The following is a 21,436-nucleotide window of genomic DNA, read 5'->3' as shown; positions in this document are numbered from 1 at the left end:
CACACAGCTTGGTGTCATCAGCAAACTTGCTGAGGGTGCACTCAATGCCACTGTCCATGTCACCCACAAAGATGTTTTGCTGCATAAGCTGCTGATGTGTAGAAAATCTGTAGAACCAGAGCTCTCTTGGTAGTTCAAACAGGTCTATTTTCAAGTGTTATTTAGAGGGAATTGTCATAAATTTTAGAATCTAAATAGCTATTTCCTGGGGTATTTGTCTGGTGTTCGAGGAAGTTTGCCCAAGCTACCAAAGCTAACCAACTAACATGGATGAATGAGAGGTTTTGGAGGAATTAAAGTAGTGTTTGAGGACCTTCTGTCATTAACACTAGTTAATAAAAAAATCCCAATGTTTTATTTATAGAATGATTTGGGCTGGAAGAGACCTTAAATGATGTAGGGAAAGGAAAACAAGGTAGAAGCAGGATAAAAGTTCATACGCAGGTGCAAGTATTTGGAAGAGGCAAACAAAGAAGAGGAGCATGCATAAAGGTATGCATCCTGTGGATATCCCCTCCCTGGAGGTGTTCAGGGCCAGGCTGGATGAATCCTTGAGCAAGGTGGCCTAGTGGAAGGTATCCTTGGCCATGACAGGGGCTTGGAACCAGATGATCTTTACTGCTAGGAGATGAAACTAACTTACTCCATTATGTGGAAGCAATTTGGTTGGATGCCACTGTAGAACTGCAGCTCTTCAGTATCCTCCCTGGAGTCCCCCAGGGATCAGTGCTGGGCCCCATCCTCTTTAACATCTTTATTGATGATCTGGATGAGGGCATTGAGTCCATCATCAGTAAATTTGCTGATGACACCAAGCTGGGGACAGGAGTTGGTCTGCTGGAGGGTAGAGAGGCTCTGCAGAGGGACCTGGACAGGCTGGACAGATGGGCAGAGTCCAAGGGCATGAGATTGAACACATCCAAGTGCCAGGTGCTGCACATCGGCCACAACAACCCCATGCAGTGCTACAGGCTGGGGTCAGAGTGGCTGGAGAGCAGCCAGGCAGAGAGGGACCTGGGGGTGCTGGTCGATGGTAGGCTGAACATGAGCCTGCAGTGTGCCCAGGCAGCCAAGAGGGCCAATGGCATCCTGGCCTGCATCAGGAAGAGTGTGGCCAGCAGGAGCAGGGAGGTCATTCTGCCCCTCTACACTGCACTGGTTAGGCCACACCTTGAGTCCTGTGTCCAGTTCTGGGCCCCTCAGTTTAGGAAGTAGGTTGAGTTGCTGGAAGGTGTCCAGAGAAGGGCAACAAAGTTGGTGAGGGGTTTGGAACACAGCCCTGTGAGGAGAGGCTCAGGGAGCTGGGGTTGCTTAGCCTGGAGAAGGGGAGACTCAGGGGTGACCTTCTTGCTGTCTACAACTACCTGAAGGGAGCTTGTAGACAGGCAGAGGCTGGTCACTTCTCCCAGGCAGCCAGCACCAGAACAAGAGGACATAGTCTCAAGCTGTGCCACGGGAGGTTCAGGCTGGAGGTCAGGAGGAAGTTTTACACAGAGAGAGTGATTGCCCATTGGAATGGGCTGCCTGGGGAGGTGGTGGAATTGCTGTCACTGGAGGTGTTCAGGAGGAGACTTGACAGGGTGCTGGGTTACGTGGGTTAGTTGATTAGGCGGTGTTGGGTGATAGGTTGGACGCGATGATCTTGAAGGTCTCTTCCAACCTGGTTTGTTCTATTCTCTTCTGTGTTAATATTTCAAAGACAACCTCTGAATTTTTGACACTATGTCTTGTTTTAGACTTGAAGTATCATTTTTAGACTTTATAGATATGATCTGAAGGGTCTTTGCATTTTGTATTATTTACATTGTGCTATAAGCAGATTAATTGTATTATATTCATTTATAACGGCTTACGTGGAAAAGAAAAGAGAGAATTCAGGTTCATAGTATCAGTATCACAGTATAACTTAGGTTGGAAAGGACCTCGAGGATCATCGAGTCCAACCCATCAACACAGACCCCATGACTAGACCATGGCACCAAGTGCCACGTCCAATCTCCTCTTGAACGTCTCCAGGGTCGATGACTCAACCACCTCCCTGGGCAACCCGTTCCAATGACGAATGACTCGCTCGGTGAAGAACTTCCTCCTCACCTCGAGTCTAAACCTCCCCTGGCGCAGCTTGAGACTGTGTCCTCTTGTTCTGGTGCTGGTTGCCTGGGAGAAGAGACCAACCCCTTCCTGGCTACAACCACCTTTCAGGTAGTTGTAGAGGGCAATGAGGTCACCCCTGAGCCTCCTCTTCTCCAGGCTAAACAACCCCAGCTCCCTCAGCCTCTCCTCATAGGGCTGTGCTCAAGGCCTCTCCCCAGCCTTGTTGCCCTTCTCTGGACACGTTCAAGTGTTTCGATGTCCTTCTTAAACTGAGGGGCCCAGAACTGGACCCCTCATTATACTAAGCCTCAAAGAAAAGTTCTAGCTGTACAAAATCTCTTCTCCTAAAACTGGTTTTCTCTCTTTAACAGTGAAAGAAGGCACAATAAACACTCTGATTGGAAACCACAGTAAAATCTTGAATGTTTACCAGGATGTTACGCTGAAATGGGCCACTCAGCTTCCTCACGTTCCTGTGGCAGTGAAAGTAGCAAATTTGCAGTAAGTAAACTTTTTTTTCCAGGTGAATTCCTACTTGTGAAACTTGAGGTCTCCACAAACTGCGTAACAAATTTAAGCAGAGGCTGGATGGGGCACTTGGTGCCATGGCTGAGTTGATGAGGTGGTGTTGGGTGGTAGGCTGGACTCGATGATCTCAAAGGTCTTTCCCAACCTGGTTGATTCTGTTCTATTCTAAATAAGGTGACTTGTAAAAGGACCATTCAAAGTGTTCCTTTGTTTTGTGAGATGTTAATGTCATTAATGGGCATACTGTCATGTTCTAGACGAAATTGCTGTCTTGTGCTTTGGATTTTCTGTTGTCCTTGGGTGAAGGTAGAACCTGAGGTTCATACCTCCACTGGAGTGGCTTCTTCTTTTCAAAGCTTCACTTCTCATTCTTTTAATCTGGCAAGATCCTTCCATGGGACAGGATAAAAAAAAGGCATCTCACTAAAAAAATTTGTCCTTCATTAAGCATTTAGGTTAAGCATTTAAGGTCATATGAATTTCAGAGATAATTTGTTGGACCACATTATTAAACTCCGATTTTAAACTGTGGAAATTAAGGAACTGTTTAAGTTGCTGGACTGCAATGTGCCCTGGTGGCCAAGAAGGCCAGTGGGATCCTGGGGTGTATTAAGAACAGTGTGTCCAACAGATCAAGGGAGGTTCTTCTCCCCCTCTACTCTGCCCTGGTGAGACTTCATCTTGAGTACTGCATTCAGTTTGGGGTTCCCCAGTTCAAGAGGGACAGGGATCTGCTGGAGAGGGTCCAGCAGAGGGCTACCAAGATGATTAGGGGACTGGAGCACTGCCCTGTGAGGAGAGGCTGAGGAACCTGGGGCTTTTTAGTCTGGAAAAGAGAAGAATGAGAGGCCATTTAATCAATGTTTATAAATATCTGAGGGCTGGGGGTCAGGAGGGAGGGGACAGGCTCTGCTCACTTGCTCCCTGGGATAGGACAAGGAGCAATGGATGTAAGTTGCATCACAGGAGGTTCCACCTCAACACAAGGCAGAACTTTACTGTGAGGGTCACAGAGCACTGGAACAGGCTGCCCAGAGAGGTTGTGAAGTCTCCTTCTATGGAGACCTTCAAGGTCTGCCTGGATGTGTTCCTCTGTGACCTGAGCTAGATTGTATGGTCCTACTTTGGCCTGGGGGTTGGACTCGATGATCTCTTTGGGTCCCTTCCAACCCCTGCCATCCTGTGCTCCTTGGATCCTGTGATGCACTGCAAGAGAACAAAACTTTTTGTAAAATAAGTATTAAGATGAGTCAGGGGACTTGACTCATCTTTGGGCAGGAGACTTGAGTGTAGAGAAATGATGGCATGTCTTTGCTGATCCTGTCACTGAAATAAGAAGGCTACATAAAGGTTGAGCTAGTGATTTTCCTGTTCTGTGTGCTACCAGAGCTATGGTGGGTGCTGTGTGTCCAGTGCCTGTGACCAGATCCAGGCTGGGTGCAGAGTGGGTTGAGAGCAGCTCTGAAGAAAGAGCCTTGGGCGCCTTGATTGATGAGAAGCTTGCCATAAGCCAGCAGTGCCCTCATGCAGCCCAGAAGGCAAATTGTGTGCTGGGCTGCCTCCGGAGGAGTGTGGCCAGCAGAGCCAGAGAGGGGATGCTGCCCCTTGACTCTGCTCTGCTGAGACCCCACCTCCAATGCTGCCTCCAGTTCTGGTGTCCCCAGCATAAGAAGGACACACAGCTGTTGGAGTGAGGCCAGCAAAAGCCACAAAGGTGACCCAAGGGCTGGAACACCTCTGCTCTGAGGATAGGCTGAGGGAGCTGGGAGTGTTCAGCCTGGAGCTAGAGAAGAGAGGACTTGGGGGGAACCTTAGAACTGCCTTCCAACACCAGAAGGGATCCTGCAGGAAGGCTGCAGAGGGACTTTTCGTAAGGGTGTCTTGGAACAGGACAAGGGGGAATGGTTTGTTGCTGGGGATGGGTAGGGCTAGACTGGATCTTAAGAAGATGTTCTTCAGGTGAAGGTGGTGAGAATCTGGACTAAGTTGCTCAGGGAGGTTGTGGATGCCTTCTTTGTGGGGGTGTTCAAGACCAGGCTGGTTGAAGCCTTGCGCAGCCAAGTCTAGTTGCGAGGTGTCCCTGCTTATGACAGGGAGGTTAGAGTAGATGATCAGGAACATCAGGAACAGTGTGTCCAGCAGGAACAGGGAGGTATGCTGCACTGATTAGGCCACACCTTGAGTACTGTGTCCAGTTCTGGGCCCCTCAGTTTAGGAAGGATGTTGAATTGCTGGAGCGAGTCCAGAGAAGGGCAACAAAGTTGGTGAGGGGTTTGGAACACAAACCCTATGAGGAGAGGCTGACGTTGCTTAGCCTGGAGAAGAGGAGGCTCAGGGGTGGGGGGTTTGGAACACAAGCCCTATGAGGAAAGACTGAGGGAGCTGGGGTTGCTCAGCCTGGAGAAGAGGAGACTCAGGGGTGACCTTATCACTCTCTACAACTACCTGAAGGGAGGTTGTAGACAGGCAGATGATGGTCTCTTCTCCCAGGCAGCCATTACCAGAACAAGAGGACACAGTCTCAGGCTGCACCAGGGGAGGTTCAGGTTGGATGTTAGGAAGAAGTTCTATACAGAGAGAGTGATTGCCCATTGGAATGGGCTGCCCGGGGAGGTGGTGGAGTCGCCGTCATTGGAGGTGTTCAGGAGGAGACTTGCTGGGGTGCTTGGTGCCATGGGTTAGTTGTTTGGGTGGGTTGGATTGGTTGATGGGTTGGACGCGATGATCTTGAAGGTCTCTTCCAACCTGGTTTGGTTTGTTCTAATAAAGGTTTATTACTCTCTACAACTACCTGTAGGATGGTTGTAGACAGGCAGAGGTTGGTCTCTTCTCCCAGGCAGCCAGTACCAGAACAAGAGGACACAGTCTCAGGCTGCGCCAGGGGAGGTTTAGGCTGGATGTTAGGAGGAAGTTCTATACAGAGAGAGTGATTGCCCATTGGAATGGGCTGCCTGGGGAGGTGGTGGAGTCACCATCATTGGAGGTGTTCAGGAGGAGACTTGATGGGGTGCTTGGTGCCATGGTTTAGTTGTTTAGGTGGGTTGGATTGGTTGATGGGTTGGACGCGATGATCTTGAAGGTCTCTTCCAACCTGGTCTGGTCTGGTCTGGTCTGGTCTGGTCTGGTCTATTCTATTCTATTCTATTCTATTCTATTCTATTCTATCTCTGTGGTCCCTTCCAAATGAAGTCATTTTATGCTATGGGATCCAGTAGTATCCTTGTCAGATTACTTCTGATGCCCAGCAGACTTGGGGTGCTCTGCCAACAGACCCTGGCTTGTTGAATACTCGATTGAGTCATGTGTTTTGTCTCATAACAAATGACAAGACAACATCTAACCAGCTTTAGTGCCCTGTGCAGAGTGATCAGAGGGATGTTTGGGGTTTTTTTTGGTACTTATGGTTATCTAATGAGTTCTTCAGAAAATTTTAACTTTTTTTTTTTCCTTTTTTTGGTTTTAGAGTCTCTGGAGAGAGTTGTGGTGGCTTTCATCTACCAGATCTTACAAGTAAAACATAATGAAAAGTCTCAGTGGGCCAGTTAATATAACCCAAAAGTTAATCCTGCAGGGTACAACAGTGCAGCTTTTGAAGTTGGGGGGAGGAGGGGGAAGTTTTTCTGTCAGGAAAAAAAAAAAGGGGGGGGGAAAGGCATTTATTTTAACAAGAGCAGATTGCACTAACATTTTTATATACAATTATTTGTTTGGAAACTCTTATTATTGAGCCATCTGTTTCAGTAGTGCCTCTAAGAGTTTTATGCAGATTCTGCTTCCTCTGTGTGAACTTTAACACTTGGTTTGGTCTTAGTAAGAATTTCACTGTCTGCTAATTTGTCCCAGATCATTTTGCTAGTTAGAATCAGAATTCCCAGACCTACTAATGCCATGATTTTCAGAGAATGATAGGCGTTGGCAGGCACCTCCAGAGGTGAAGCCCAGCCACCCTGCCAAAGCAGGATCACCTAGAGCAGGCTGCACAGGAATGCATCCAGGTGGGTTTTGAAAGCCTCCAGAGAAGGAGGCTCCACAACCTCTCCAGTGCTCTGTCACCCTCACCATAAAGTGTTTCCTTGTGTTGAGGTGGAATGTCCTGTGTTCTCTCTTGTATCTGTTGTTGTTTTCCTATCACTGGGCACTGCTAAAAAGAGCCTGGCACCTTCATCTTCACACCAAGACCCCCTCTCAGCCTTCTGTTCACTTTAGAATAAAATACAATTAACCAGGTTGGAAAAGACCTTTGAGATCAAGTCCAACCTATCACCCAATAACATGTAACCAACTAAACCATGACACCAAGTGTCTCATCCAGTCTCTTCTTTAACACCTCCAGTGATGGTGACTCCACCACCTCCCTGGGCAGCACATTCCAATGGCCAGTCTCTCTTTCTATAAAGAATTTCTTCCTAACATCCAGCTTAATCCTCCCCTGGCACAGCTTGAGACTGTGTCCTCTTGTTCTGGTGCTGGTTGCCTGGGAGAAGAGACCAATCCCCACCTGGCTACAACCTCCCTTCAGGGAGTTGTAGACAGCAATAAGGTCTCCCCAGAGCCTCCTCTTCACTAGGCTAAGCAGCCCCAGCCCCCTCAGCCTCTCCTCACAGGGCCCCAGCTTTGTTGCCCTTCTCTGGACATGTTCCAGCAACTTAGCATCTTTCCTAAACTGAGGAGCCCAGAACTGGACTCTGGACTCTCCAGACTACACAGCCTCAGGTCTTTCAGCCTTTCATCACAGGAGATGTGAATAATGACATGAACACATTGCCACCTTTGGGATTAAATTCCAGCATAAACTGCTTGATTCCCATCACATTTTCAGAAACACAAGAATCAGAGTCAAATGCTTACTGGTAAGCTTTTGGCAAGGTGTCTCCTCACCCCAGAAGTGATGTACCTCTTAGCTATTGAACTACACTTTTTGCCTTAAGACCTGAATGTTCCCTGTATGGCAACTGAAAACTTCCTGCAAAAGCTGGGAATCAGAAAATTAGCCAGGTGGGGGTTGGTCTCTTCTCCCAGGCAACCAGTGCCAGAACAAGAGGACACAGTCTCAAGCTACGCCAGAGGAGGCTTAGGCTGGATGTGAGGAAGAAATTCTTCCCAGCAAGAGGGATTGGCCTTTGGAATGTGCTGCCCAGGGAGGTGGTGGAGTCACCATCACTGGAAGTGTTAAAGAAGAGCCTGGATGAGGCACTTGGTGCCATGGTTTAGTTGATGAGATGGTGCTGGGTGATAGGTTGGACTGGATGATCTCTGAGGTCTTTTCCAACCTGGTTAATTCTATTCTATTCTAAAATTGCAATTACAGGTGGAAATCTGAGTTGGTCTTATTCAGAGTTGTACCTCAAGGTCTCCTATGACTACAATCACAGAGCTGGAAGTTCAGTTCTGATGTTTCTCTTATTTTGTTAGCAGTTTATCCTTCTGTTAATGTATAGTAGTTACTAACTGCTTATGACATGAAGGCCTTGCCAAGGGGACTCCTATGTGCTTAGCACTGCTTGGATTGCTTCAGAGGTATAACCACTAACCTTGACATGTAGGATTAATTTAAACTGCTTAGGACTTTCTCAGCCCAGATTCATCTGCCCATTGACAAGCCTGCTTGGACTGTTGTGTTTTACCAAGCTCTGTGTTGTCATCCTTAAAGCTAGGGCTGTGCAAAAACATTCTCACTGGAGCTGAAACTGGGCAAGAAAATGGTTGTGGTGTTGTGAATGACTTGAATTAAACTCTAGATAAATCTCCCAAACCTCCATTCTAGAGTGGTTTGGAGAGAAGCTGATTCTATTCTATTCTATTCTATTCTATTCTATTCTATTCTATTCTATTCTATTCTATTCTATTCTATTCTATTCTATTCTATTCTATTCTATTCTATTCTATTCTATTCTATTCTATTCTATTCCTCTTCCCATTCCTTTCCTCTTCCCATTCCTTTCCTCTTCCCATTCCTTTCCTCTTCCCATTCCTTTCCTCTTCCCATTCCTTTCCTCTTCCCATTCCTTTCCTCTTCCCATTCCTTTCCTCTTCCCATTCCTTTCCTCTTCCCATTCCTTTCCTCTTCCCATTCCTTTCCTCTTCCCATTCCTTTCCTCTTCCCATTCCTTTCCTCTTCCCACAGTTAGAATACCTGAACCCTGGGAAGTTCCTCCAAGGAAATAGAGGAATTTCTACTTCTTTTGCATTTCCAGTGGTGAAATGGTAATTGTGAGCAGCAGTGTTTGCTTGGTGTCCAGCATAATTATACAAATACCTTAGCATTGACTTCAAAGTCCATTCCCTTTTTTTCTTGCCCTTTAATTTTCATTTTTTCTGTTCTCTCAGAGACCTCTTTTCTAAGTCCCTGTGCCCTCCACATTTCCTTAGCAGAGGAAATTTCATAAACTACCTCTCATCTCCCTAGATTATCAGTTCTATGAACTTGTCACTTTGGATGCTGCTTGAGATGTGCTATGTTTCTTGTTCTCTCTCTCCCTCCCCTCATCATTTGGGTACAAGTGTGGGGAGCAAGCCCATAGGAATGGGGTTCCTGTTAATTAAAGCACCTCATATGAAAGTGTTTGTGGGTTGTATTTTTTTCCCCCTGCTGGCAGGGATTTGAGCCTGTAAAGGCAAGTGACTTAACTCCCCTTTTTGGAGGGGGAACATTATGTTTGTCTGAATCATCTGGAACTGCTTGATGAGAAAGTAGCAGAAAGTAACTTTTTAAGGGCCTATCAGAAGTTGCATTTGCTTTTCTATGCCTGAATTATCCCTGTCTCCATGTGCTTGACCATAATAGGTCCGTGGAGTAGCTTAAAAGATGTGGGCAATTGCTTTTCTATTTGTTTGACACCAGCTCCCTTGGCAAAGCTGCTCCTAGAAGTGCTATGTCTTAATGGCTGATTGATTGCACTAAGTACTGCTCTGACCTAGCTGGCCTGAAACTAGAACATTATGTTAAGGTGCATTCAGTCTGAAGCAAAACAGCTCGTGTTGCTAGCCTCAGGGATGTTTCCATCACAAACATCTGAAATGCCACTGTGGCTTGAGTAAAAACCACATAGATAGAGCATTACAGATTGGATGTAGTCTCAGGAAAGTGATTTCTGTTCTGATCACTTCCAAGTTACAAATCTGATTTTGCAGTAGGAAAGCATGAAGCCTTTAAACCAGGGACTTCAGTGCTTTTGAACACTGCTGAAGGTCACCAGTCATACTTTTACTACTTTTGTTTGTATGTGGTCTTCAAGTTAGGTCAGAGAACCCTGTGAATGTTGAAAGGTAGCCTGACATTTCATTTTTTTTCATTTGAAACTGAAGTGGACTGCAGACTCCTTCAAAGATCTCTGGTTTTCAGCTTGACATTTCTGATGACCTTAATTTTGCTTCATTGTGCTTTAGACTATCCATGAAGATATAGTCTGATGTTATCTTTATGGCAAAAAAGAATGTGCATTTCATTTGGAATCTATCAGCAGGCACAGTTCTACCAGAAGCCCAGCTTTCTACCAGGCTTTCAGGGATGTTATTACTTCCCTCTCTGTTTGATTTCTTGGGGACCCTTACTGCTTTAGGCACTACTTTGTCAGTGAACCTCATGTTTAAATGACCCACTAGTGTGCACTTGCAGCCCAGAAAGCCAATCAGATCTTGGGCTGCATCAAGAGAATCATAGCCATCAGGTCAAGGGAGGTGATTCTCCCCCTCTACTCCACTCTGGTGAGACCCCACCTGGAGCACTGTGTCCAGTTCTGGAGCCTCTATTACAGGAAGGATCTGGAGGGGCTGGAAGGTGTCCAGAGAAGGGCCACGAGGATGAGCAGAGGGCTGGAGCTGCTCTACTATGAGGACAGACTGAGGGAGTTGGGGCTGTTCAGTCTGGAGAAGAGAAGGCTCTGTAGAGACCTTAATGTGGCCTTCCAGTATCTGAAGGGGGCTACAAGAAAGCTGGGGAGGGACTTTTGAGGGTGTCAGGGAGTGATAGGACTGGGGGGAATGGAGCAAAACTAGAAATGGGTAGATTGAGATTGGATGTTAGGAAGAAGTTCTTCCCCATGAGGGTGGTGAGAGACTGGCACAGGTTGCCCAGGGAGGTGGTGGAAGCCTCATCCCTGGAGGTTTTTGCAGCCAGGCTGGATGTGGCTGTGAGCAAGCTGCTGTAGTGTGAGGTGTCCCTGGCCATGGCAGGGGGGTTGGAACTGGCTGATCCTTGAGGTCTCTTCCCTGACAATTCTGTGGTTCTGTGATATTTCCACTTTCAGCCAGATGAATTTAGAGACAATCAAAAGAAAAGACTTCAGGAACCTGTGTAGTGCCTGCCTGTAGGTAATGGAATGCTTTGTGGATGTACTGCCTTTACTTTTGGGAACTGCTTCTGGGAATTGGAATCCTGGAACCACCTTTCGCTGTGAGCGTTTATTTATACGTGCGGCTACCTCTGTGAGCAGAAGGACTGTTCCTCGTGGAAGAAAGATTCTTGAAGCAAATAACTCCCCAAATGACATGTCTGGCTTGTAAAATGTGCAGCTCCTTTTTATTAAAAGGAGCTGACAGGTTTGGACAAGTTGGTGAAAGTTACTCGAATATTTGCTTTCACTTTCATTTGTTTGACAGATAAATGTGATTTTACTTGGTAATGGAATAGCATGCCTTTTGAAGAGGATATATAAAGCAGTCTGGAAAGCTTTTATTATATGCTGTGCACAAGTCATTTGCCACCTTTCAAAGAGCAGGAATCTCAGAGTTTCTTAAAATATTAAATTTCCAGAACCTGGCTTTTTAGCGTCAGCTGAGCTGGTGTCCTGGGTTAACACAGCCTGCTCTCACAGCCCCCCACCTCTCTGCCCACACAAAGGGGAGGGAAACTAACACAAAAGTAAAGCAAGTCTGGGTTGAGATAAGGAGTTTGCTGGCAATGATCCAATGCACAGTTACCGTAGCTTATTAGCAGAAAATCTGCTGCTGCTTCTGCTCTGTGCTGTGGAGCCAGCAACCTCCGCACCCCTGACCAGCAGCACACACAGCAGCAATGACCAACCCCCCAGAGAAGGGCAACGAAGTTGGTGAGGGGTTTGGAACACAAGACCTATGAGGAGAGGCTGAGGGAGCTGGGGTTGCTTAGCCTGGAGAGGAGGAGACTCAGGGGTAACCTTATTGCTCTCTACAACTACCTGAAGGGAGGTTGTAGACAGGCAGAGGTTGGTCTCTTCTCCCAGACAGCCAGTACCAGAACAAGAGGACACAGTCTCAGGCTGCGTCAGGGGAGGTTTTTAGGCTGGATGTTAGGAAGAAGTTCTATACAGAGAGAGTGATTGCCCATTGGAATGGGCTGCCTGGGGAGGCGGTGGAGTCACCATCACTGGAGGTGTTCAGGAGGAAACTTAATGGGGTGCTTGGTGCCATGGTTTAGTTGATTAGGTGGGTCGGATTGGTTGATGGGTTGGACACGATGATCTTGAAGGTCTCCTCTCCTCTCTGAACCTCTCCTCTCCGAACCTCTCCTCTCCTCACCAAACCCAGCAGCTGGAACAGGAAGCCTCTCCTGTTCCCCATCTGAACTTCAAGGCCCCTGGTACTTTGCTCCAGCCAGCACTTTCATTTTGAAGCTGGCGTGACAGCAGCATGGTATTGCATATACACAGCAGCAGATTCAACTCAACCCATGGTGGCTAGCAAATAGATGCCCATTGTTTGAGATGGGCAAGAACACAGTTGTCTGTTTTTAAACAAAGGTGACTGCTGAAAAGCCAGGAAGTAAAAGTACAGATGTCGTATGCTGAAGATGGCAGTCACAGCGATTTAGCTTTATCCACACTTCAGCTCTTGGTGAATGTCAAGTCAGCCTAGGTTTATAGTGAGGAATAACCCCATAAAAGGATCAGTGATTTTGTTTTGCTCAGTTTGCAAGGCAAAACAAATATTACTGCTAATTGCTAAGGCTACAAGGGACTTGGTGTTGGAAATTTGGGTAGGTAATTTTTTTTGTTACTGCTTCCCCCAGGTATGATCACTGCAGGCTTGACTATAAGGGTGGTGCCTGAACTCCTAACAGGGGTATTGTCAGCCACAAGCACATGAGGACTGTATCCCATATGATACATGTATCTGCCATCCCCTTTGCTCTTTTGAGACCCTACTTTGAATACTGCCTCCAGTTCTGGTGTCCCCAGTAGAAGGACACAGAGCTGTTGGAGTGAGCCCAGAGGAGGCCAGAAAGATTGATCCAAGAGCACCTCTGCTATGAGGATAGGCTGAAGGATTTGGGATGTTCAGCCTGGAGAAGATTCCAGGAGGACCTTAAAGCTGTCTTCCAATCTGTGAGGGCATCCTCCAGGAAGGCTGCAGAGGGACTTTTCATGGTGGTGTCTAGAGACAGGAGAAGGGGGAATGGTTTGAAGCTGAGGGAGAGCAGGGTTAGACTGGATCTGGGGAAGAACTTTTTCAGCAGGAGGATGCTGAGGCTCTGGAATAGGCTGCCCAGGGCAGTTGTGGATGCCTCTTCCTTGGGGATGTTCGAGGCTAGGTTGGCTGAAGCCTTGAGCAGCTGAATCTAGTTGAGAGATGTCCCTGCCCATGGCTGGAGAGGTTGGGAGTAGATGATGTCTAGAGTCCCTTCCAACATAAGCCAGTCTATGGTCTTTAGAAGCCAGCTACCCATTAGCTGTTGGTGTTCATATTTTGTCTTAGGCTCTTACAGATTTGATTGTGGGTTATACAGAATTGGAGATTTAATACAGGTAAGTGGCATGATGTAGTCCAAGAATAAGGAATTACTGCATTGCATGTGAAGTCTGATTCAGCAAGCTGTCACCATAAATGAGAGAACATAAGTTGGTGTTTAAATTCTTTGGGTTGTCACAGGATTAACTTCCAGATTTGAACTCATCTGTGCCCCCCAGGCTGTTCAGTTCAGTTTCCATGAGGTGTGTGAACCAAAAGCTTGGACTTGAGAATTCTAGTGTATAGCCTTGATTTCAGCTTCCAGTATTGTTAAACAGGATAGTTAAAAGCAAGTGAGAAAATATTTGCCTGGTCCAGATATGAACTTGAAATTACAGCTTGCTCTCTGGCACAGAGTTGTCATACAGTGGGTGGCTAGATTACTGTGTCTAACTGTGCTCCTCATGTAGTAGAAAAGCAACAGGAACTGGAATTCTACTGGGAAAATTATAAAGAAATATTGTAGTTCAGTTATGTCTGTAAGGTGTAGAAGGGCAGTCACATCATTGACATTCTTCAGGAGGAGACTTGACAGGGTGCTTGGTTACATGGGTTAGTTGATTAGGTGGTGTTGGATGATAGGTTGGACGCGGTGATCTTGAAGGTCTCTTCCAACCTGGTCTGGTCTGGTCTGGTCTGGTCTATTCTATATAGGGTAATAGCATGTGAAATCAAAATAAAACCCCTCTCACTGAATTCTTTTAGCCTGTCCAGAGGCTTGAAAATACTTTGTGCCTCATTCCAGCTCATCTGTTCTTCCTTATTATTCCTGACATCACCACAGCTACAACAGCTGTTCAAGCATCACCATATAAAAGTGGCAAAACTCAACATAGAAGCCCAGCAAAACTTAGCACTTATTACCTGCTTTTATGGAAAGAAAACTGCAGGAATCAAATTTTATAGATTGTTGAAAGATTTCTTTTTTGCTTTCTTTCTGTGTAGTAGGAGTATAATAAGACTGATGCCAGTTATGACCACACTATGAACTGCTCACTTTTGTGCATGCATACAGAGGAACAAGCTCTTAACCACGAGGCTGGTGGAGCACTGGAACAGGCTGCCCAGGGTGGTAGCTGAGGCCCTATCCTTGGACATATTCAAGGTCAGGCTGGAGAAGGCTCTGAGCAGCCTGGAGGATGTCCCTGCTGACTGCAGGGTGGTTGGATTGGATGAGCTTGGGAGGTCCCTTCCAACCCAAGCCATTCTAAGAGAAGGCTCCGAGGTGACCTCATTGTGGCCTTCCAGTAGCTGAAGGGGCCTACAGGAAGGCTGGGGAGGGACTTCTCAGGATCTCAGGTAGTGATAGGACTGGAGGGAATGGAATGAAGCTGGAGGTGGGGAGATTCAGGCTGGAGGTGAGGAGGAAGTTCTTCACCATGGGAGCGGTGAAGCCCTGGAATGGGTTGTCCAGGGAGGTGGCTGGGGCACCGTCCCTGGAGGTGTTTAAGCCCAGGCTGGATGAGGCTCTGTCCAGCCTGATCTAGTGTGGGGTGTCCCTGCCCATGGCAGGGGGGTTGGAACTGGATGATCCTTGTGGTCCCTTCCAACCCTGACTGATACTATGAGTCTCTAAATGTTCATTTGAGTGTTTGGTAAGATTTGTTGTCTGATCTGAGCAGTTAAATGCAGAGAATTCAACACTCTTTCTACTTAAATATAATTGCACTTGAAAGAAATGGTTCTGAGGAAAATATGAAAATTGCATTTGTTGTTGTCACTCAGTTGCCACTGGGTTGTTGAGGTGGCAGTACAAAATAAGAACTTTTTCAAAGGTCTTTAGAAGAGGGATCTTTAATCTGGGTAACTTATAACCACATTCACATTTGGGGACTGTTTCTTTTACCTTAGCAGGACTCTGATCCTGCAGAATCCAGAGGTACCAAATGCTATGTTCAGATTGCACTGTGCTGTGTCCCTGAGCTTTCTAGCAAGGTGGTTTCAAATGGCATTTGCTGTGTGATATGAGGCACACTCCCGTATTTGCAGTTCATCTCATTGTATTGCATGTCACTTCCTTGTTTTTTTCCTGAAAGGCTGCTTGTTGCAGTCATATGGTTTTGTAGGGGTTTCAACTTCAGAATGGCATTTAAAACATTCCTACCCTCATGGTTCTGGAAAAAACTTGAGAAGTGGGAATTCAAACTGCAGGAGCAAGAAGGCAAGCAGCTCTCCCTCTCCTATTCTAAAATAATATACTCACTTTTAAATGAATAGCATGGGCTAGTCCAAGCCCCTGCCAGAGCAGGATCACCCAGGGCAGGTCACAGAGAAACACATCCAGATGCATTTTGAATGTCTCCAGAGGAGGAGACTCCACAACCTCTCTGGGCAGCCTGCTCCAGGGCTCTGGCACCCTCACAGTGACAAAGTTTCTCCTTCTGTTCACATGGAACCTCCTCTGCTCCAGCTTGCCCCCACTGCCCCTTGTCCTGTCATTGGACATCCCTGAGCAGAGCCTGGCTCTGTCCTCCTAACACTGCCCTGCACATCTTTAACAAGAGGTCACCCCTCAGGTTCCTCTGCTCCAAGCTGAAGAGCCCCAGCTCCCTCAGCCTATCCTCACAGGGAGATGTTCCACTGCTTGCATCAGCTTTGTGGCTCTGCACTGCGCTCTTCCAAGCAGTTCCCTGAGATCCTTCTTGAGCTGAGGGGCCCAGAACTGGAAGCAATATTCCAGATGTGGCTTCACCAGAGCAGTCAAGTGATCAATTTGTTATTATCTAACTGGAAGCAAGCAAAACATCTTAATTTCTTCAAGAATGTTGTTGTGAGCAATTTCTTTTAAGAGAAGACCTACAAAAAGCATATGCCATTATTATTACCCAGAATCCAATAAAACAGAGCTTTGCAAATTGCTCCCAGATGTGTGTAGGAGCTGCTTTGTCCTGTAAAGCTATTTTAGATACCAGAATAATTTGTTGCATACTTTGACTTCCTCACTGTTAAAAGTGTCCTCTTAGATTTGGTATTACTTTGGTTATTGTCTGATAGTAAAAACTACAGTTTACAATAGAAGAAATTTAACAAGTAATTGGAGTGCCAGATTCTGTGCCAAATGAAGTAACAGTGCTTGCAGGGATGGTGTGTGAGGGCAGTAGCTGTGGAGAAGCTACTATGAAACTGTTAAAGGTTCTCCCCCTCCCCCTGCTGTCTTTTAACCACTGTTCTAAAAGCTGGAAAAAATAAAGCTATCTTGAGTGGCTGACAAACAGACAAATTAATGTGTTAAAAATGAGATATTAACACAGACTCATAGAAGTGTCAGGGTTGGAAGGGACCTCAAGGATCAGCCAGTTCCAAACCCCTGCCCCGGGCAGGGACACCTCACACTACAGCAGGTTGCTCACAGCCACATCCAGCCTGGCTTTCAAAACCTCCAGGGATGAGGCTTCCACCACTTCCTTCCTGGGCAACCTGTGCCAGTGTCTCACCATCCTCATGGGGCAGAACTTCTTCCTAACAGCCAATCTGAATCTTCCCACTTCTAGTTTTGTTTCATTCCCCCTCAGTCCTATCACTCCCTGACACCCTCAAAAGTCCCTCCCCAGCTTTCCTGTAGGCCCCCTTCAGAGCCTGGAAGACCCCAACAAGGTCTCTTCAGAGGCTTCTCTTCTCCAATCTGAACAACCCCAACTCCCTCAGTCTGTTCTCATAGGAGAGCAGCTCCAGCCCTCTGCTCATCCTTGTGGCTCTTCTCTGGACACCTTCCAGCACATCCACAGCTTTCTTGTAAGAGGGGTCAGTCATCTGACTGGTTAGTCAGAGGTTTTTTTCTTTTTTTTTTTCCTACTGGTACACTAATTAATGAAGTCCTTCAAGGAGGAAGGTTACTGTAAAAGGCATTTAAAAGCTTTGTATGTGTTTCATGTTGAACAGTCTTCCTAAAACCCAGTGGAACAGTGACTGCAGCAAAGGAGCAGTGTCATTGGTAACAATTCTTTCTTACACCAGTGCTTTTGTCTCTGAACTAATCACAGAATCAAGCAGGTTGGAAAAGACCTTTGAGATCATCAAGTCCAACCTCGTACCTAATACCTAACACCTCCTGATAACTAAACCATGGCTTCAAGTGCCACATCCAATCCTTTTTTGAACACCTCCAGGGATGGTGACCCCACCATCTCCCTGGACAGCACATTCCAATAGGCAATTACTCCTTCTGGGAAGAACTTTCTCCTCACTTCCAGCCTAAACCTCCCCTGACACAGCTTGAGGCTGTGTCCTCTTGTTCTGTCACAGTTTGCCTGGGAAAAGAGACCAACCCCCTCCTGGCTACAACCTCCCTTCAGGGAGTTGTAGAGAGCAAGAAGGTCTCCCCTGAGTCTCCTCTTCTCCAGGCTAAACAACCCCAGCTCCCTCGGCCTCTCCTCACAGGGCTGTGCTCCAAACCCCTCCCCAGCTTTGTTGCCCTTCTCTGGACACCTTCCAGCATCTCAACATCTCTCCTAAACTGAGGAGCCCAGAACTGGACACAGGACTCAAGGTGTGGCCTAACCAGTGCTGAGTACAGGGCAGAATGACCTCCCTGCTCCTGCTATGCAGGCCAGGATGCCGTTGGCCTTCTTGGCCACCTGGGCACATTGCTGGCTCATGTTCAGCTGCTGTCATCCAGTACCCCCAGGTCCCTTTCTGCCTGGCTGCTCTCCAGCCACTCTAACTCCAGCCCCCAGGCAAACAGAAAGAGTCAATGAGAGAAAGTGCATTGTGAGCTTGTTCCACCACTGCAGAAAGAAAACTGACACCTGAATACAAGACAATTTCTAAAACTCTCCAGCAATGGCTTGGGATCATCTTAACATTTCTTTCCTAAGGTTATAAATCCGTTAAAGGAAGGAGGAAAGATCCATGAAGGCATCTGACTGTAAATCAAAATGGCAGGAAGAAATACAGTTACACAGTTAGCAATAAATCTTTGGTGATATACTGCTGAAGTATAATGAATTCAACAGGGGTTTGTAATTTGTCCTCCCCATGTACCTTTAAGTTGGCAGTTATCTGCAGGTAATGTGTCCAATGAAATGAAATCAAATGATGTGATTTCCCCTGTATAAATTATACTCAACTTCTGAGCTCCAGAATGCACGTTGCAAAACTCCACCTTAAAAACCCACACATTTCACCCAACTTTCCTCTTAGTCATTGCCACACCTTGAGTCCTGTGTCCAGTTCTGGGCCCCTCAGTTTAAGAAAGAAATTGAGATACTTCAATGTGTCCAGGGAAGGGCAATGAGGCTGGGGAGGGGTCTGGAGCACAGCCCTGTGAGGAGAGGCTGAGGGAGCTGGGGTTGCTTAGCCTGGAGAAGAGGAGGCTCAGGGGGCACCTTCTTGCTCTCTGTAACTACCCGAAGTGGAGTCACTGTCCCTGGAGGCGTTCAAAAAAGGATTGGATGTGGCACTCGAAGCCATGGTTTAGTTAGTCATGAGGTGTTGGGTGATAGGTTGGACTTGATCTCTGAGGTCTTTTCCAACCTTATTGATTCTATGATTCTATGAATCTGTTTTAGCAACTTCATTGTTTGCTGTAACTAAATAGCAGAGCACAGGGCAGTGTGTTTGGAGCATTTCCCTCAATATTATCCCTTTTTAAAGGCTCTGCTTTGCCTGTCACCAGTATGGCAAAGTCCACTTGGCAAGCATTAAGCAAAGCCCTGTATATTTAGGCATAGCAACCTAAATGTTCATACTTGAATTAAGTAACAATTAATTAATGGAATTTACAACCATGCTCTCTGCTCAGCTTGTTCTGATCCTTTCCTCTACCTGTCTTGATGTATGGATTTTGAGATAGTGGCTGATGTTCCACTCATCTGACTAGCATAGATTTGCCTTAGGTCTTGTTGTAATGTGTAACATGAGTAATATTGTGTATAATGTTGAGCAAGCATGGGTAACATGAGAAACATTAATAAGCACATCTGAATTGAAGGTGACCTCATTGCCCTCTACAACTACCTGAAAGGTGGTTGTAGCCAGGAAGGGGTTGGTCTCTTCTCCCAGGCAACCAGCACCAGAACAAGAGGACACAGTCTTAAGCTGCACCAGGGGAAGTTTAGGCTCGAGGTGAGGAGAAAGTTCTTCACTGAGAGAGTCATTCGTCATTGGAATGTGCTGGCCAGGGAGGTGGTGGAGTCACCGTCCCTGGAGGTGTTCAAGAGGAGATTGGACGTGGCACTTGGTGCCATGGTCTAGTCATGGGGTCTGTGGTGACAGGTTGGACTTGATGATCCTCGAGGTCTCTTCCAACCTTAGTGATACTGTGATACTGTGGTATTGTTGTTTTCTTTTGGTCACTGAATCTCATGAAAAGCTGAGAGTTCTGTTTATTTGTAGCATGAATTTGTGCTGCTTCTGCTGTTATTGCTTCTGAGATTCTTCCCACTTCCTTTCTGACCTTTATTTTTTGGTGATGCAGAGACCTGAAGGGTGTTATAGTCACCCTGAGTGATGATGGGCATCTTCAGTGTTCCTACCTTGGAACTGATCCTTCGATCTTCCAGGCTCCTAAGGTTGATTCTAGGGAGATAAACTATGAAGAATATGATGCTGAAATGAAAGAGCTTCAGAAAATCATCAAGGAAGCCACAACAGCACAAGGTGTGCCTCTAACTTTCCTATAGCTGTACATACTCCAAACCACTTGATTTTCCTTTCAGTGCTTGAAAATAGTTTGTTTTCAAACTTCAGCCACAATTCCATTTCTGTAGGAAATGTAGTATTCAATAAAGTCTAGATTTTAATGAACAGAAGTACCAAACCAGACCCTAGGCTGTAAAGCCTTTGGACATCATGCCTCTGGGAACTTTCAAGGTACACTGCTGACTCATATTGTGAATTACAGCATGGTCTGGGTTGGAAGGGCCATCCAAAGGTCATCAGACCAATCCCCTCTGCAGTAAGCAGGGGCATCCTCAACGAGATCAGGTTACTCAGAGCCCTGTCCAGCCTCACCTTTAATACCTCCAGAGATGGAGCCCCAATCACCTCCCTGGGCAACCTGTTCCAGTGTTCCACTACCCTTCATGGTAAAGAACTTACTCCTCGGGTCCCTCTCCAAGTTGTAGCTTTCCAGCCACACATCCCCAGGTTAGTTTGCAGCATTCTTTGCTTTGTATGCTGACAGAGCTGGAGATCTCAAGCTGCACCAGGGGACGTTTAGGCTGAAGGTGAGGAGAAAGTTCGTCCCAGAAATAGAGATTGGCCCCTGGAATGTGCTGCCCAGGGAGGTGGTGGAGTCACCATCCCTGGAGGTGTTCAAAAAAGGCTTGGATGTGGCACTTGAAGCCATGGTTTAGTTAGCCATGAGGTGTTGGGTGATAGGTTGGACTTGATGATCTCTGAGGTCTTTTCCAACCTTACTGATTCTATGATCATTGGGTAACATGTTGTAAACCAAGCCCCACCTAATGTTCTTTACCTAAAGCCTTTTCTATCTTCTTCTGCAGAGGAATTTCTCAAATCTCTTTCAATTTTTCACTGTTAGGCACAGAATTTTTGTGTCTCTCTTATTCAGTATCAGATTACTTCAAGAGCCATGAGATGGGTGGTGTGTAATAGTTGTTTGTTACAGGTGTTGTAGTGTATGCCTGGAGAGTAGGTGTAAAATCTTAGTATCAAATACATCTTAATCCCATTTCATACATAAATCAGAGATCCAGAATGAGGTCCAGGCTTAGGTTGTCTGTAGAAATGTTGTAAAACTGGGAGGTTTTCTTTGGTCAGAGAAATGACATACATTTAGAAATGTAGCTGCTTGTTTGACCCAGGAGAGCTGATTTACTTTGTCTTTTCATTTCAGATATTTTGCCCCAGCCTGAAAAACACAAAGATGTAATTGTCACAGCAGAAGTTTCACCTGATTTGGATGCAGAATCAGTAAGTACCTGTATGGAATGGAGCAAACCTAGAAATGGGTAGAGTCAGACTGGATGTTAGGAAGAAGTTCTTCACCATGAGGCTGGTGAGATACTGGCACAGGTTGCCCAGGAAGGAAGTGGTGGAAGCCTCATCCCTGGAGGTTTTGAAGGCCAGGCTGGATGTGGCTGTGAGCAACCTGCTGTAGTGTGAGGTGTCCCTGCAAATGGCAGGGGGATTGGAGCTGGGTGATCCT

The 21,436-nt window shown here is 46.5% G+C and overlaps 1 protein-coding gene across 1 annotated transcript in view; it reads left to right on the top strand.

Moving 5' to 3' along the window:
- Positions 1 to 21,436, top strand: part of BBS9 (Bardet-Biedl syndrome 9) — a gene marked incomplete at its 3' end in the record, with an annotated part of 105,210 nt that overhangs the window by 33,798 nt on the left and 49,976 nt on the right. Inside the window, exons 9-11 of the mRNA XM_068152976.1 lie at positions 2,466 to 2,595; positions 19,742 to 19,923; positions 21,125 to 21,201. Of these exons, the coding sequence (XP_068009077.1) occupies positions 2,466 to 2,595; positions 19,742 to 19,923; positions 21,125 to 21,201 (389 nt within the window). The remainder of the gene's footprint in view (positions 1 to 2,465; positions 2,596 to 19,741; positions 19,924 to 21,124; positions 21,202 to 21,436) is intronic.

The sequence above is a fragment of the Melanerpes formicivorus genome, unplaced genomic scaffold (assembly GCF_026170545.1).
Source record: "Melanerpes formicivorus ecotype bairdi unplaced genomic scaffold, bMelFor1.0.p_v2 SCAF_24, whole genome shotgun sequence".
NCBI lineage: Eukaryota > Metazoa > Chordata > Aves > Piciformes > Picidae > Melanerpes > Melanerpes formicivorus.
Note: the sequence above shows the minus strand (reverse complement) of the source record. Positions and strands in the feature narration are given on the sequence as shown.